This window comes from Zootoca vivipara, chromosome 1 (genome assembly GCF_963506605.1).
Source record: "Zootoca vivipara chromosome 1, rZooViv1.1, whole genome shotgun sequence".
In the NCBI taxonomy this organism is placed as follows: Eukaryota; Metazoa; Chordata; class Lepidosauria; order Squamata; family Lacertidae; genus Zootoca; species Zootoca vivipara.
The window spans coordinates 99,616,883-99,630,937 of NC_083276.1; the positions used below are offsets into that span (position 1 = coordinate 99,616,883).

Sequence of the window (14,055 nt, forward strand, 5' to 3'; positions counted from 1 at the left end):
CCAGATAAAAAGTGTTGCTAGACTAAAATGCTGTTTGATTGTATCCTGACAGAATGGTGCATTTATTGCTGTGAAATAATGACAACACTGGTTTACTGTGGGTTGTAAAAGCACACAAGCGCTTAATAACTAATGAATTTTTACATTTTCTATTTATGCTATCTACGGTATACTGTATAATCTTTCATATGACTATTAATACATATGAGTCTTTTATGCATTTTCATACTATTTATTTGCCAGAATGGCACTAGAAAATATTCTGATGTATCTGATTGTTGTTACTTCTCTCTTTCTCACTGGTATTTTAGGACTGTATTTTCTGACAACCATTTTAATTGCCTCTCCCTCCCAATTTCTATTTATGCCACCGCCACCCCTCATGTGCATTTGAATGCACTTAGTATAAATTTCACTTTTCAACTCTCCTAATTATGCTAGAACTATTTGTGCAACATGTATCCTTTTTGCCCTTGCTCGCTGCATTTTTCAATAGAACTTGTTGCGAGTGGTTTGGAGGCATTTTGATGTCCAATATACGCACTTCTTTTAAAGCCCTAACAAATGAATAAGAATGGTAAAGCACCTTGAAACTGAAAATGCCAAGGCAATCCTATGTGATTATATTATCTCAAAAGGCTTTAAATAAACTGTACTGCAGTGCCTATCTATAAATTACATTAATCACAGGATTAGCCATAATGTATGTCTTTCTTGAAGAAGAAGAAGAAGAAGAAGAAGAAGAAGAAGAAGAAGAAGAAGAAGAAGAAGAAGAAGAATACATGCAAGGCATAGGAAGTGATAGCCTATGGTACTGTAGGATGCAGTGAGGGAAGACTTAACCCAGGGGACAGCAAACTTTTTCAGCAGAGGGCTGGTCCACTGTCCCTCAGACCTTGTGGGGGGCCGGACTATATTTTTGGGGGGCGGGGAGAATGAACAAATTTCTATGCCCCACAAATAACTCAGAGGTGCATCTATATATATATATATATATATATATATATATATATATATATGAATGTAAAAGGGGCTTGTGTGTTGGTCTCCACCTCTCACCAAAACCGCTTGACCAATGCCAATGAAATTTGGGCACAACGTCACACGCAAATAACCGAGTTTCCACATACCATTTGCGTACACAGATGACACCCCAGCGCAAGGTAAAACCACGTTTTGTGGACCTCAAAACTCAGACAGCAGACATTGCCGGGCATGCTGGGAAGTAGAACCCAGAAGCTGCGTCTCCAAGGGCGGGACAGAGTGCATCCTGGGAAATAGAAGGCCGAACCTGCATCTCAGCAACCAATATGCTATAACCGCCAGAACGGCCATTCCTCCACAAAGGGCCACGCCGGGATCCTGTCCCTAGCCACCCATGTCCCAAAACACGTCAGCTCAGGTTTGCAGGGAATGGAGCTGGGGACTCACCTGCATTGCGGCTAGGGGCAGGACGGGGACGGGATAGCTCAGGCTTGCAGGGAACAGAACTGGGGACCGACAGCAACGTGTGGCAGGGCCAGCTAGTTTTAAATAAAAGCACACATTCTGCTCATGTAAAAACACCAGGCAGGCCCCACAAATAACCCAGAGATGCATTTTAAATAAAAGGACACAAAGGACACATTCTACTCATGTAAAAACATGCTGATTCCCGGACTGTCTGCGGGCCGGATTTAGAAGGCGATTGGGCCGCATCCAGCCCCCGGGCCTTAGTTTGCCTACCCATGATTTAAGTCAGGCATCCCCAAACTGCGGCCCTCCAGATGTTTTGGCCTACAACTCCCATGATCCCTAGCTAACAGGACCAGTGGTTGGGGAAGATGGGAATTGTAGTCCAAAACATCTGGAGGGCCGAATTATTGTTTACGTGGACACTTGAGTAATGAAACCTCAATTCTGTACTCAACATATGGAGTATTTTTAAAGCAAAACAGAAGCCATATTATAAATTAATGTATAGTTCTATCCTATAATGCTTACTTGGAAGTAAGTTGTGCTGTGTTCTGTGGACTTATTACCCAGTAAATGAGTCCTGGATTATAGTCTTACTCCTAGAACAGGAGTGGGGAACCTTTTTAGCCTGGTGGGCTAGATCTTTATTGCCCAGCTTACCTACCTGTCAATCATTTGATCAGGGCCATCTTAAGCACCTTTGGCGCCCTGGCGCTGTGGTGCGACGGATCCCTCTGGCGCCCTCCGGCGCCCCCACCACCCCGTTTTCTAGCACGACGGACAGGCGGGTGGCCGAGCTCAGTGCGCAGCGCAGCTGCCAAGGGCGCTGCTGCGCGGTGGAGCGGCCGGCCGGGCTTAGTGCACAGCGCTGCTGCCGATGGCGCTGCTGCGCGGTGGAGCAGCCAGCGGGCCAGTGCCGTGGCGCCCTGCACCACCCAGCCTAGCCGTAGGGCCGGCCCTGCATTTGATATCATGATGATGCCAAAAGTTAATCCAAGAAGTGCAGGGAGGGGTCTGCTTCTCCGACACATTCCCTGCAGGACAAAAGGCCTTTGATGCAGTAGAACAAGGTTTCCCAAACTTGGGTCTCCAGCTGTTTTGGACAACAATTCCCACCATCTCTGACAACTGGTCCTGCTAGCTAGGGATGAAGGGAGTTGTAATCCAAAAACAGCTGGAGACCCAAGTTTGGGAAACTGCAGTAGGAGAACTGGCGGATGACTTTTCTATAATAACCCTTCCCACATTCTGGATCAACCTTCTGCAACAATCCCTCCAAGTGTGAGAATTGGCATTGGTTATTTCAGAGAGAAGGGGGAATCAGCAAAAAATTAACTCCCCCCTCCACCAATTGAAGCATACCCTAAACAGAGCTTTACTCAGAGCATAGTCCCACTAGCAGAAATGAACTCAGGGTCCAACCTACAGACAGGGGAGGAAAATCTTCTCATAGTTTGGTAATTTCAAATAAAAGTCTCCAACGTTTCTTCATTTCTAATTCTTATTTGCAGTGCAGAATAAAAACCCACTTATAAGTATCACAATTTTAGCAGCATTGTGCTGAACAGATATTATACCGTACTTTTCAAAACTTTTAATATTTATTTTGTCAACATAGGATTAACATATTTTAGTTTTCTTGGTCATTGTTTCCTTTCAGTCAGACATTTTAAATCAAGCATATTGTTCCATATATTTCTTTATCATTTTTCTCTTCTAGCCCAAAGAGAAGACTAACAAGTCAAGGAAAAATGAGTTCAAGCTTGCAAGATCCTCTAGCTCTGAATTGTTGAACAGCTTTGAGGCTGAATCTAAGGAGTCAAAGGCAGAAAACAGAAGGTCTTTGAGTAAGTCCCTCTTATGTATATCTAAATAAATATTACATCATAGCATACTTATTGTAATGCAATTCAGGCAGCTATCTGAGTGATTTGGAGGACATCCAAAACATTTGTGCAAGAAGACAATTGGATCAGCGAGAGTACTTTTTCATATAGTGCATTAGCATGGAACTACGGTATGAGAGAACTCAAAACTGGTTTAGATGATATATCGGCTGGCCTCTGCAAATAACTCTTTATGCAAGAGGTCTACAGGCCTGAACAGTGTAATGGCGAGGGGCATGATTTTCATGACCTTGTGACTTCTCCTGCATGAATAGAAAAATCAGAAGCATGTTTCTTTCACAATATTAAGCTGACTGAACCACCTCATAGAGAATGTGGAAAGCAAAGGGTTTTAGATAACCGAAGTGGAAGTGGTTGGGCCAACACAATTCCTATTATTCAAATATTATTCATATTTAGCCAATTTCTCCTAACTCTAATTCTGTTCTCAGTAAGGAACAATATGATCATGGGATGAAGTCCAAATACTTGGAAGTCCAAATACTTAGAAAAAGCAGTGTGTTGAGCTGAAGGGTGAAATTCCTATAACCAGTTGTATTTAAAAATTAAGGCTTGCCTATCTCCTCCAGATCCGCTCCTGGCGATCAGGAATCCCTTCAAATGGGCATAGGATGGCTGTAGAACCTTCAATGGGAGGAGGAAACTGGGTGAAAACTGCTTTTGTTTCCACAAGTCTGAATCCCTGCCAAGGTTTCTGGTCAACACAGATAATTTCACTTACATCTTCTTTCATGCATTTCAGTGTTACTATCCAAGGTCCTTCCCTTGATTCCAGGCACTGCAATGGCCATCTTCAACTTCCTTCCTTCCTTCCTTCCTTCCTTTATTTATTTATGGTATCACCATGGACAAGTAGCCTCTCTGCCGAAGGGGTTTGTGTGAAAGAATAATAATATTTTAAAGACAAAATGTGGGATGGCATGCAATGGAGCTAACTTAAGTTCAGGAAAAAAGGTATAACATATTGGAATGGCAGAAGTCCATGGAGGAGGGTAGCCTTCATGTGTTCAATGAAACTTTTATGCTTTTAAAAAAAAAAAATAAAATAATAAAATGCTATGCAAAGACTTAAGCCAGGGCCTGAGTGCAGGATTGAGGGGGTGCCTGGTTTCTACACAATGCTTTAAAAACAACAACTCCTCAAAACTAAAACAGCACATTCAGTAGTTCACAAAATCTTGCAGGTATATAGATGTTAACCAGCTTGTTATATATCTTGTTAACCAGAAAGGACGTGGTGACTTTTCACTAAGTGATCCCTGTCACTTGCACAACCAAAGTCCAAACAGCTCTCATTGTGTTGGTTATCACACACTGCTTGGGGGATTCTAAGAGACATCTAGCAGTCTATTGTGGGATGCTGGACTAGGTGAACCCTTGGCCTGATTGAGCAAAATTCTTCTTAAGTTTTTAAAGCACACGGCATTCAATCTCTGTGAATTAATTAACAGTAGTAGTAGTAGTAGCAGCAGCAGCAGGAGGAGGAGGAGCTCAATATGCTGTGCAGAAATGTTTGAAATCATGACAGCAGGTAGGTAATCTTTTTTTAAAATAAAATTTAAAAAATGGTCTGTGTAACCTCCTGCATGTTAGGAAACCCTCGTTTATTCCCTGGAGTGGCAGATCTGAAGGTTCAGTAGGGACTCCATTTGGGAGCAGATCCTCTCAAGGAACACCACAATGCAGAATTGCTGGTTTAGTTCAGTGCAGTTTCATAAGAAATTTAAGATCCCTGATGGGTTGACCAAAGGTCCATCTAGCCCAGCATTCTGTTTCCAGCACTGTAGAGTCAAATGCCACTGTTGAGCTCATAATTGCAAGCAGGATATGAATACAACAGCCTTCCCGAGTTGTTTGCACCCATCTTTCAAGTGTTATCTAACTGGTACATGTACGTCCCAGTGAGCTATACCTGAGATGATAAGTAGTTTGGATATAAATAGCCGAATAAACAGATTTAATTTCCAGCGAAAAGGCATCAGTGTGTTCAATGTCCCAAAATTATACATTATGTAGAAATAATATCGAATACATTTATTACTTTAGCAAGCAAGGTCTTTTTCTAGTTTGTACATATTGGAATGTAAATCTTAGCTTTGGTAGAACTCCTTATATTGTTGCTTTATTCAACCCTAGTTAAAAATGGCTCATGGTGAACAGATACAATCCAAGGGCCTCTACCTCTTTGCCATTTTTTTGGGCAAAACGCCAGTAAGCTGTCTCACCATTTGTTGTTGTCTTTTATGCTTCTTGGCATCATAAATCTAACATCTCTTCAGTAATGATTTAGAAGACAGATCAAGTTCCCACCAATGATATAAAGTTAGCATGCAACCCAGCATTTGAACTACAAAAAGTTCTGAGGGTCCCCTGTCGTGCTTAAACTTTGTGTTTAGAAGTAGAAACAATCCAACGTGAAATCCAGCTGATTTAAGCTTTGTGTGTGTTTAAATAGTATAGACTGAGTTGCCTTACAAATATGTATTTGGAATTTTCTTCCAGCCCCTTGAGACTCAGTAATTATGTGGAATTAGAAAAATGTTAGCATGTGCTTACTTATTCGTAGTCAAAGCACAAACTGTATTGTCAGTTTTCTGCCTTTGGCTTTCTATGCCCTTAATGTTCACACCAGTATCGTCGCCAGAATTATCGGCAGCCAGAGCCAAAATTGCTTTAAAAAGGCATGAGAACTGGTAATGACATGTTGTTAGCAGTTAACAGGTGGTCGTTCCATTGTCCAGTTTGACTGCGGAGCACAAAGACGGTATGTGCAGTATTTGCAATGAGGGCATTGCAAAAGGTGTTTAAAAAATTGAAAGGCATTTCTGTGGTGTTCATGTTATTCACTCTTCTCTGCAAACTAAAGAATTATATACATTTAAATAATAATAATAATAATAATAATAATAATAATAATAATAATAATAATGAGTGATGTCCAAGTTACACCCAGAGGAGATCCACTGAAATCAATAGGCTACAATTTTAATAGGCCTACTCTGATGTATATCACCTAATTATTATTATTTTACATTTAAACTGCAACAAACCATGGAACTGAAATAATTAGTAAGGAAGATTCTCATTTAAGGTAGGAAATATGCTTTGCACAACTCAAACCACTTTTGGAGTTAATTCTTTTCAATGTTATGGTGCTGGTATAGTAAACTTTGTCCATGGAGTTTTCTTGGCAGGGATACTGGAGTGGCTTGCCAGTTCCTTCTCCAGGTGGATCATGTTTAGTCAAAACTCTCCACTATGACCTGTCCATCTTGGGTGGCCCTGCATGGCATAGCTCATAGCTTTTCTGAGTTATTCAAGCCCCTTGACTAAACGACTAAACAACAACAACAATAGTAAACTACTGTGATATAGGCTTTTCGTTGATGGCTGTCAAAGGATGCAGTATATTTCAGCACAGTACAATTCAGCAGTCTTCAAACTACAAGAGCATTGGGGTTTGCATTATCTGTTGTAGATCAGTTCACATCCCCTGTGAGCATGAAGCCTTACATTGCCCTGGTAAATACAAATTGTAGATCATTGCAGTTTTCTGGATCACTGTCACATTTTGTATGTTTCTTTGCCGCACCTCTTCTTCATCAGGCATGTTGCTGCATAATGCTAGGGAATAGAGAGGAAATTTTTAAAAGTACCCAAAATAGGCTTATGTGATAGCCATAAAGTCAGCTGACAGTAGACAATGTTCCATGTTGACGTGATAGAGACTCTTTATCTACTCCAGGAGTCTGAAGGTTTCATTTGGGGCAGATCTGGGTTTCAAGCCAGACTTTCTCAGATGTGAGGAGCAACCATTCCGTCTTCATCCTCCAGTCCTAGAAGTGCAACCTGATACCTCTTATCCCTCCTTCTCATTGCTGTTCCTTGTATATCCATAAGTAAAACAGCTAGATGCATTATTTTTTTAAAGTGAGGCAGCCTAGGAAGGAGCTATGTCCTCACAGATGACATACCCATTCCATTGCTGGTTGCTTCTTTCAGGCCATGTCAGGGTTCATAATGCTGCATGAATGCTGCTTGATTCTCAGACTCTTTCAAGAGAAGGTGCCATGGACTCTTATGTTTCCTGCCCTCAGTCTACTCAGCATTGCTTAACTGTGGACTGGAAACAGTGTTGTCCCTTGATGTTGGTACAGGGCTAGTGCAGGGTAGGATTCCTGCTGTTGCATATACCCCCAGCTGAATTTGGACATTTCTGTTCTAGTGTACTCCCCCCCCTCAATGGGGGGGGGCAAGTCAGTGCCCCTGAATTATAATCTTATTTCACCTGGTTCTCCTGATCCAGAAGTAGCACACTTAACGTTTGAAGCAATCATTTGTTGTTTAGTCGTTTAGTCGTGTCCGACTCTTCGTGACCCCATGGACCATAGCACGCCAGGCACTCCTGTCTTCCACTGCCTCCCGCAGTTTGGTCAAACTCATGTTCGTAGCTTCGAGAACACTGTCCAACCATCTCGTCCTCTGTCGTCCCCTTCTCCTGGTGCCCTCCATCTTTCCCAACATCAGGGTCTTTTCCAGGGAGTCTTCTCTTCTCATGAGGTGGCCAAAGTATTGGAGCCTCAGCTTCAGGATCTGTCCTTCCAGTGAGCGCTCAGGACTGATTTCCTTCAGAATGGAAAAGCAATCATACCCATCACTAATAATAATAATAATAATAATAATAATAATAATAATAATAATAATTTATTATTTGTACCCCACCCATCTGGGTGGCTCCCAGCAAAGATTAAAAATACATTAAAATGCCACACATTAAAAACTTCTCTAAAGAGGGCTGCCTTCAGATGTCTTCTAAATGTCAGGTAGTTGTTTATTTCTTTGACATCTGATGGGAGGGCGTTCCACAGGGCGGCGCCACTACCGAGAAGGCCCTCTGCCTGGTTCCCTGTAGCTTTGCTTCTCGCAATGAGGGAACCGCAAGAAGGTCCTCTGTGCTGGACCTCAGTGTCCGGGCAGAACAATGGGAGTGGAGATGCTCCTTCAGGTATACTGGGCCGAGGCTGTTTAGGGCTTTAAAGGTCAGCACCAACACTTCGAATTGTGCTCGGAAACGTACTGGGAGCCAATGTAGGTCTTTAAGGACCAGTGTTATATGGTCTCGGCGGCCACCCCAGTCACCAGTCTAGCTACCGCATTCTGGATTAGTTGTAGTTTCTGGGTCACCTTCAAAGGTAGCCCCATGTAGAGTGCATTGCAGTAGCCCAAGCAGGAGATAACTAGAGCATGCACCACTCTGGTGACAGTAATCATTCTTTACAGTTGGGCTGTACTTGACATTTTGTGAGTATGTGGGGTTGGCTATTACACCATGACATAAAAAGTTGTTAGTCTTGTGCCCTCTTATTTGTTGGTCAGTGATTGATAAAAGGGAACAATCTTCACCAATGTTGTTCATCTGGTGCTCCTTCATGAAAGTTACCACAGCAACATGGGAGTGGTCTGCTCTACAGATGCTCCTATGATGCCACAAAAGACATCTCATTATGCATTCTCTCCCCATGCAAGATGATTGGCCCTGTAAAACTCACTGCACCAGTCATCTGTTGGGCAAGTGTAGGCATAAAGATGCATGCAGCCCCTTGCTATGCATAAGGTTCTTTGGATCAAGACCATTATGCTATGATGCTACCTATTTCCTCAATCTGAAAAATGGTGGCAATTTAGATTGCATTGGTATCTTTTAAATTAAGGGATCCACTCCCTCATTCCCGCTTCCAGCTTGATTATTTCTCTGTCATTTATTATTTTATGCCATCACTAATAATTACAGCAAGATAATAGCACTCCCCAGTATTCTATTCATTGAAGTTTTTGATAATATTAGTTTGAATATAATAATATTTTTAAATAGCATCCATTTAAACATTTGGCAGAGAAAACTCGTATTTGTTCACTTAATTCGCTTTTATTGAACCATCTAAATTTTAAGACATAATAATGTTTGATATTAATCTTCTCTGGGTAAGATCATTACATTTTCCTTTACCTAATAGAATAGCAGGCTCATTACAGAACCATGTGAACTTAACACTAATCATTCTTTACAATTGGGCTGTACTTAACATTTCATGAGTATGTGGGGTTGGCTATTACATCATGACATAAAAAGTTATTAGTCTTGTGCCCTCTTATTTGTTGGTCAGTAGTATTGGTACGACCCAGGTGGCTCTGTGGGTTAAACCACTGAGCTTAGGGCTTGCTGATCAGAAGGTCAGAGGTTCGAATCCCTGTGGCAGGGTGAGCTCCCGTTGCTCGGTCCCAGGTCCTGCCAACCTAGCAGTTTGAAAGCACATCAAAATGCAAGTAGATAAATAGGAACCGCTACAGCGGGAAGGTAAACGGTGTTTCCGTGTGCTGCTCTGGTTCGCCAGAAGTGGCTTTGTCATGCTGGCCACATGACCTGGAAGCTATACGCCGGCTCCCTCGGCCAATAATGCGAGATGAGCGCGCAACCCCAGAGTCGGTCACAACTGGACCTAATGGTCAGGGGTCCTTTACCTTTTTAGTATTGGTACATGGCTACAATCTTTACCGATGTTGTACAGAGAAGGTGGCAAAGGAAGTTGCCATTTCTGTGACAGTAGCTATTTTGAATTTCCCAGAATTCAAAAAGGACCTCAGAACAGGACTTTGGGGCAAGGCAGGAGACTGGTGGCTGTTTTCATTCTCTTCGCCTCTTCACCTAGCTGCCCATTCTCTCAAACCCTGCAACGTGATTCTATGATTTCTCTGATGAAAGTAGGGACATACTATTCCATTATTATTATTATTATTACTGATACTACTACTATGATTACTATTTATACTCCATGCATCTTATTGGGTTGCGCCGCCCACTCTGGGTGTCTACCAGCATATACCAAAACATTAAAGATTTAAAAAACTTCCTTATACAGGGTTGCCTTCAGATGGCTTTGGGGTCAGATAACTTCATATCCTCCAATATTTCTCCAATGAAAACAGGGACATCCTACCATACTTTCTAACGTTTCTCTGATGAAAATAGGGACATCGTAAGGAAAAGCAGGGCATTCCGGGATCAAATCAGAAACCGGGATGGCTTCTGTAAATCTGGGACTTGGAGGGTGTGTTCTCTTCACCTAACCATCCAAACAAAACAGATTGTTTCCAAGTGGGTGAAAAAATTGGAGAAATGGGCCTTCTCAATTCAGTCCATCCGTTCCTTTCCACCACTACAATATGCAGTGAGTCCAGCCAAACCAGGCAATGAGAAATCTGTGCATTCAGCTTCATGCAAGGGAATGACTGTCACTGGGGGGTATAAAACATATGTACAGAATTCCCATTTTGCAGTCTGCTCTGGTAGGCTGCCAGCACGTGCCTCTCCACATGCCTGCTGTGGGTAGAGGAGAGCAAGAAGGATCTATTGAACCATGTGAAAATCCCTCCATGAAGGGAAGAGTTGTAGATTGTCCATAAACAATGACTGCTTTGGGGTGGATGGTATGCTATTGGTTCAAGTTCTTTTGCTCACTTCTTGTATGCAACAATAAATAGTTAACTAGTCATTAAGCTGTTAATTATCTCATTATTATTACGCGATTACCACCAGTACATATTTCAGTTTTATGGAACATTGCTGCAAAAAAAGAAGAAGAAGGCAATTTTATACTTCCTGCTATGTTTAAGTCTGGGTGAAAAGATAGCTAATGTAAGAGAGAGTAAATTAAAGAATATCAATCGGAAATCTTCACCATAGATTGCTATCTGGTTTCTTCTTCCCTCTCCTGTAACCACCTCTCATCTTTGACTTTGAAGCCCAACAGTTTAAACTCGGTTCTTGTTTCAGCTGCTTAATCCGCTTTCATAAATCGTGTTCAAGTGCTGGAATAATTTGCACATCATTTAAGGATATTTACTTTGAAACATTCACCTCAAGCCTTTTTTGTATATCCTTTCTCTCTAAAGATTTGTAGTATTTGTTTTGTTCTCTGAGGTATAAAAGACCTGGGTAAACTTTATTCCTGTTGTTTCAAGATTAGTGAAATAAAATGCATATTTATTCAACTGGGAGCGAAAGAAGCTTTAGTAAAGACGATCATACATATAACCCTGGGGAATGATATAATACAAAATGCCTGCCTTAAAATCTCTTTAGACTTGTTCAAAACTGTATTGAATGACTTAAGTTCAAAAAAATAAAAAATAAATAAAGGACCCACAAATGCATTCTTTATAAACGTTTTTATCTTTGTTGTGAAGGAGAGAGCTGTATATTTTTGATAATAAAAATGAACTCAATATTGGTGCAATGTGTATAGCGAACCATATAAAGGGATGTTGCAGACAGTCTTTGGACCCACTAAACTAAAATATTCATCACTAACTGGCACTGCTTTTGTACAATGTTGCAGGCTTAAATATATGTTAGAATTATTTAGTTACAGCTATACACTTAGTAGACATTCCATAGTGATTTTAAGCTTTCAGTATACTATGGGGGAGAGAGCCATGTATGCCGTCTAGTGCTCCTTGGAGTGAAGGTGGAATCTTAATGTAATATATAAACATAACAAAGTCCCATAGATACTGATGGTGTGGTTTGCCTGGTTAATAAAGGTCACTATTTATCTGATTCTAACAATATATTATTCGTTTATTTGTTTCATAAAAAGTGTATACTGTTCGGTTGTAAAAACAAAACAAAAACAAACAAACCTAAAAGCAGTTTACAAAAGATAAAACATTTAAATCCAGAAAAATTCACACCCTTACTAAAGCAGAATAAAATGACCTCAACTTTGTATGAATGTTCTTAGCGGGTGCCCAAAAGAGTGCAGTGGTACCTTAGTTCTCGCATTTAATCCGTTCCGGGACTCTGTTCAACTCCTGAAACGGTTCAAAAAACCAAGGTGAGGCTTCCAATTGGCTGCAGGAGCTTTCTGCACTCAATCAGAAGCCGCATCAGATGTCCGGCTTTGAAAAATGTCCGCAAACTGGAACACTCACCTCCGGGTTTGCGGTGTTCGGGAGCCAAGGCGTTCAATTACCAAGGTACCACCATACAGTGAAAGAGTCTGCTTTATCTCAATAGGCAGGGAGTTCCAAAATGTCTGCGCTGCCACCCCAAACCATGGAGTTCTTACAAATGCGGAACAAGTATTATGTGGTATCTGTCATAGTGCCAATTCCACTGACTGGAGAGGTCGGTGCATGTGGAGTAAGGCAATTTTGTAGGCAAACTGGTTCCAAGTTGTTCAGAGATTTATAAATACTACCACAAGTGCAGATTAGCTAGACAAGTTAAAAAACAGTGTTGAGAGACACACCACCTCTCAGTGTTACACACCCTGCTGGCATCCATTTCCCATATCCATTCTGAACAAGTCAGGAACATAATACCAGCACTGTGCTAAAAATACTGAGGAAACAAGTCTACCAAGCTGAACTTCAACTCACTAGAATTTCATTTATTCTACTTCAGCCATGATATCAAGGTGAACAGAAAGCTTAGGAAGTGCCACATGCTTGTTGTGGTCTTATATGCCCTTGCAGGTGACTGCAGCCACTGCCGTCTTCTTCTTTTTAATCACCAGTGATGGCACTCTTTGTTAGCATTGTCATTTACATCGCTTCTGATAGCCTCTTGCAATTGTTGTAATGGGGGCTACCCAACAGGAGGCTTGTAGCCCTCAAAACTGAAATCTCAGTTGCATTATATTCTATCCTCCCACACCCCCTGGCTATTTATAAGTAATCCAGATGCTAGCTTCCTGGTTGTTTGGAAGTAATATGATTTGGCGGGAGCAGGGGAAGCAAGAAAGGGTGGCAATATTTATTTTTTGATGTTATGAATGTCTATATTTCTCTAAATTTGGGAGCCTTCTAGTTCAGCATTTTTGATTCAGCGAAAGGGTACTTACTGGCTAGGCTTACCTCTCCCCGATGGGGAAATAATGTCAGTGTTTATACCTTCCAGGTTGGCGGTTGCATTTCATTTAAATTATGACCCTCCAATCCAAAACATTTAAAGAGGAGCTTAACGGATGGAAGCACATTACTGTCATTTGGACTGGGTGTATTAACGCTTTAAAAAATGAATGTGCTTCCTAGCATCTACTATTTGTTCCACCAGCTGCCTGCTGACGTGCCAGATAAACAGTTTAAGGAGAAGCATGTAAAAGCAGCCTATAGAGTGAAGACCACTTTGCAAACAAACAAACAAACTTCCATACTCTGCCAGTCCCAAATATATATTTCATGTCTTCATATGCAGAAACACATACGAACCAGTGGAAGCACTCGAATTTGGGAAGTCATAAAAATGCTTATTGTCAGCAGTCAAAATGCAGCTTTCGAAAAGGATTCAAAACGATTATTAACCTGGAGAACTGGGCTGCGTAAACAACCAAACCAAATGTGCAAGCATGCATATGAAATGGCAAGAGGTAGCCCAAATGACTAAGCAAATGGTAACAACTTGGGAAATAATACGTAGATGATGAAATGATTTGTAAACTCCCCATGAGCTTAGGACAAAATGCTGCTCCATAACCATAAGAGAGCATGCCAGTAATAGGAGGGAACCGTACTGCTGTGTCCAGTGTTGCTGGTGGCATAACGCAACTGCTGTATCCAACTTTTGCTGTTTCTCTTTAAGCAAGATGTAGTCTCATTGTTGTCTAGATGAGCGAGTGATTCAAAGTGTCTA

General features: G+C 41.4%; 1 protein-coding gene across 2 annotated transcripts in view; it reads left to right on the forward strand.

Annotated features, from left to right (window-relative positions):
* Positions 1-14,055, forward strand: part of ARHGAP15 (Rho GTPase activating protein 15) — a 375,586-nt gene that overhangs the window by 187,490 nt on the left and 174,041 nt on the right. For both annotated transcript variants that reach the window (XM_035130906.2, XM_035130887.2), the window contains exon 8: positions 3,176-3,302. In XM_035130906.2, coding sequence (XP_034986797.2) covers positions 3,176-3,302 — 127 coding nt within the window. The remainder of the gene's footprint in view (positions 1-3,175; positions 3,303-14,055) is intronic.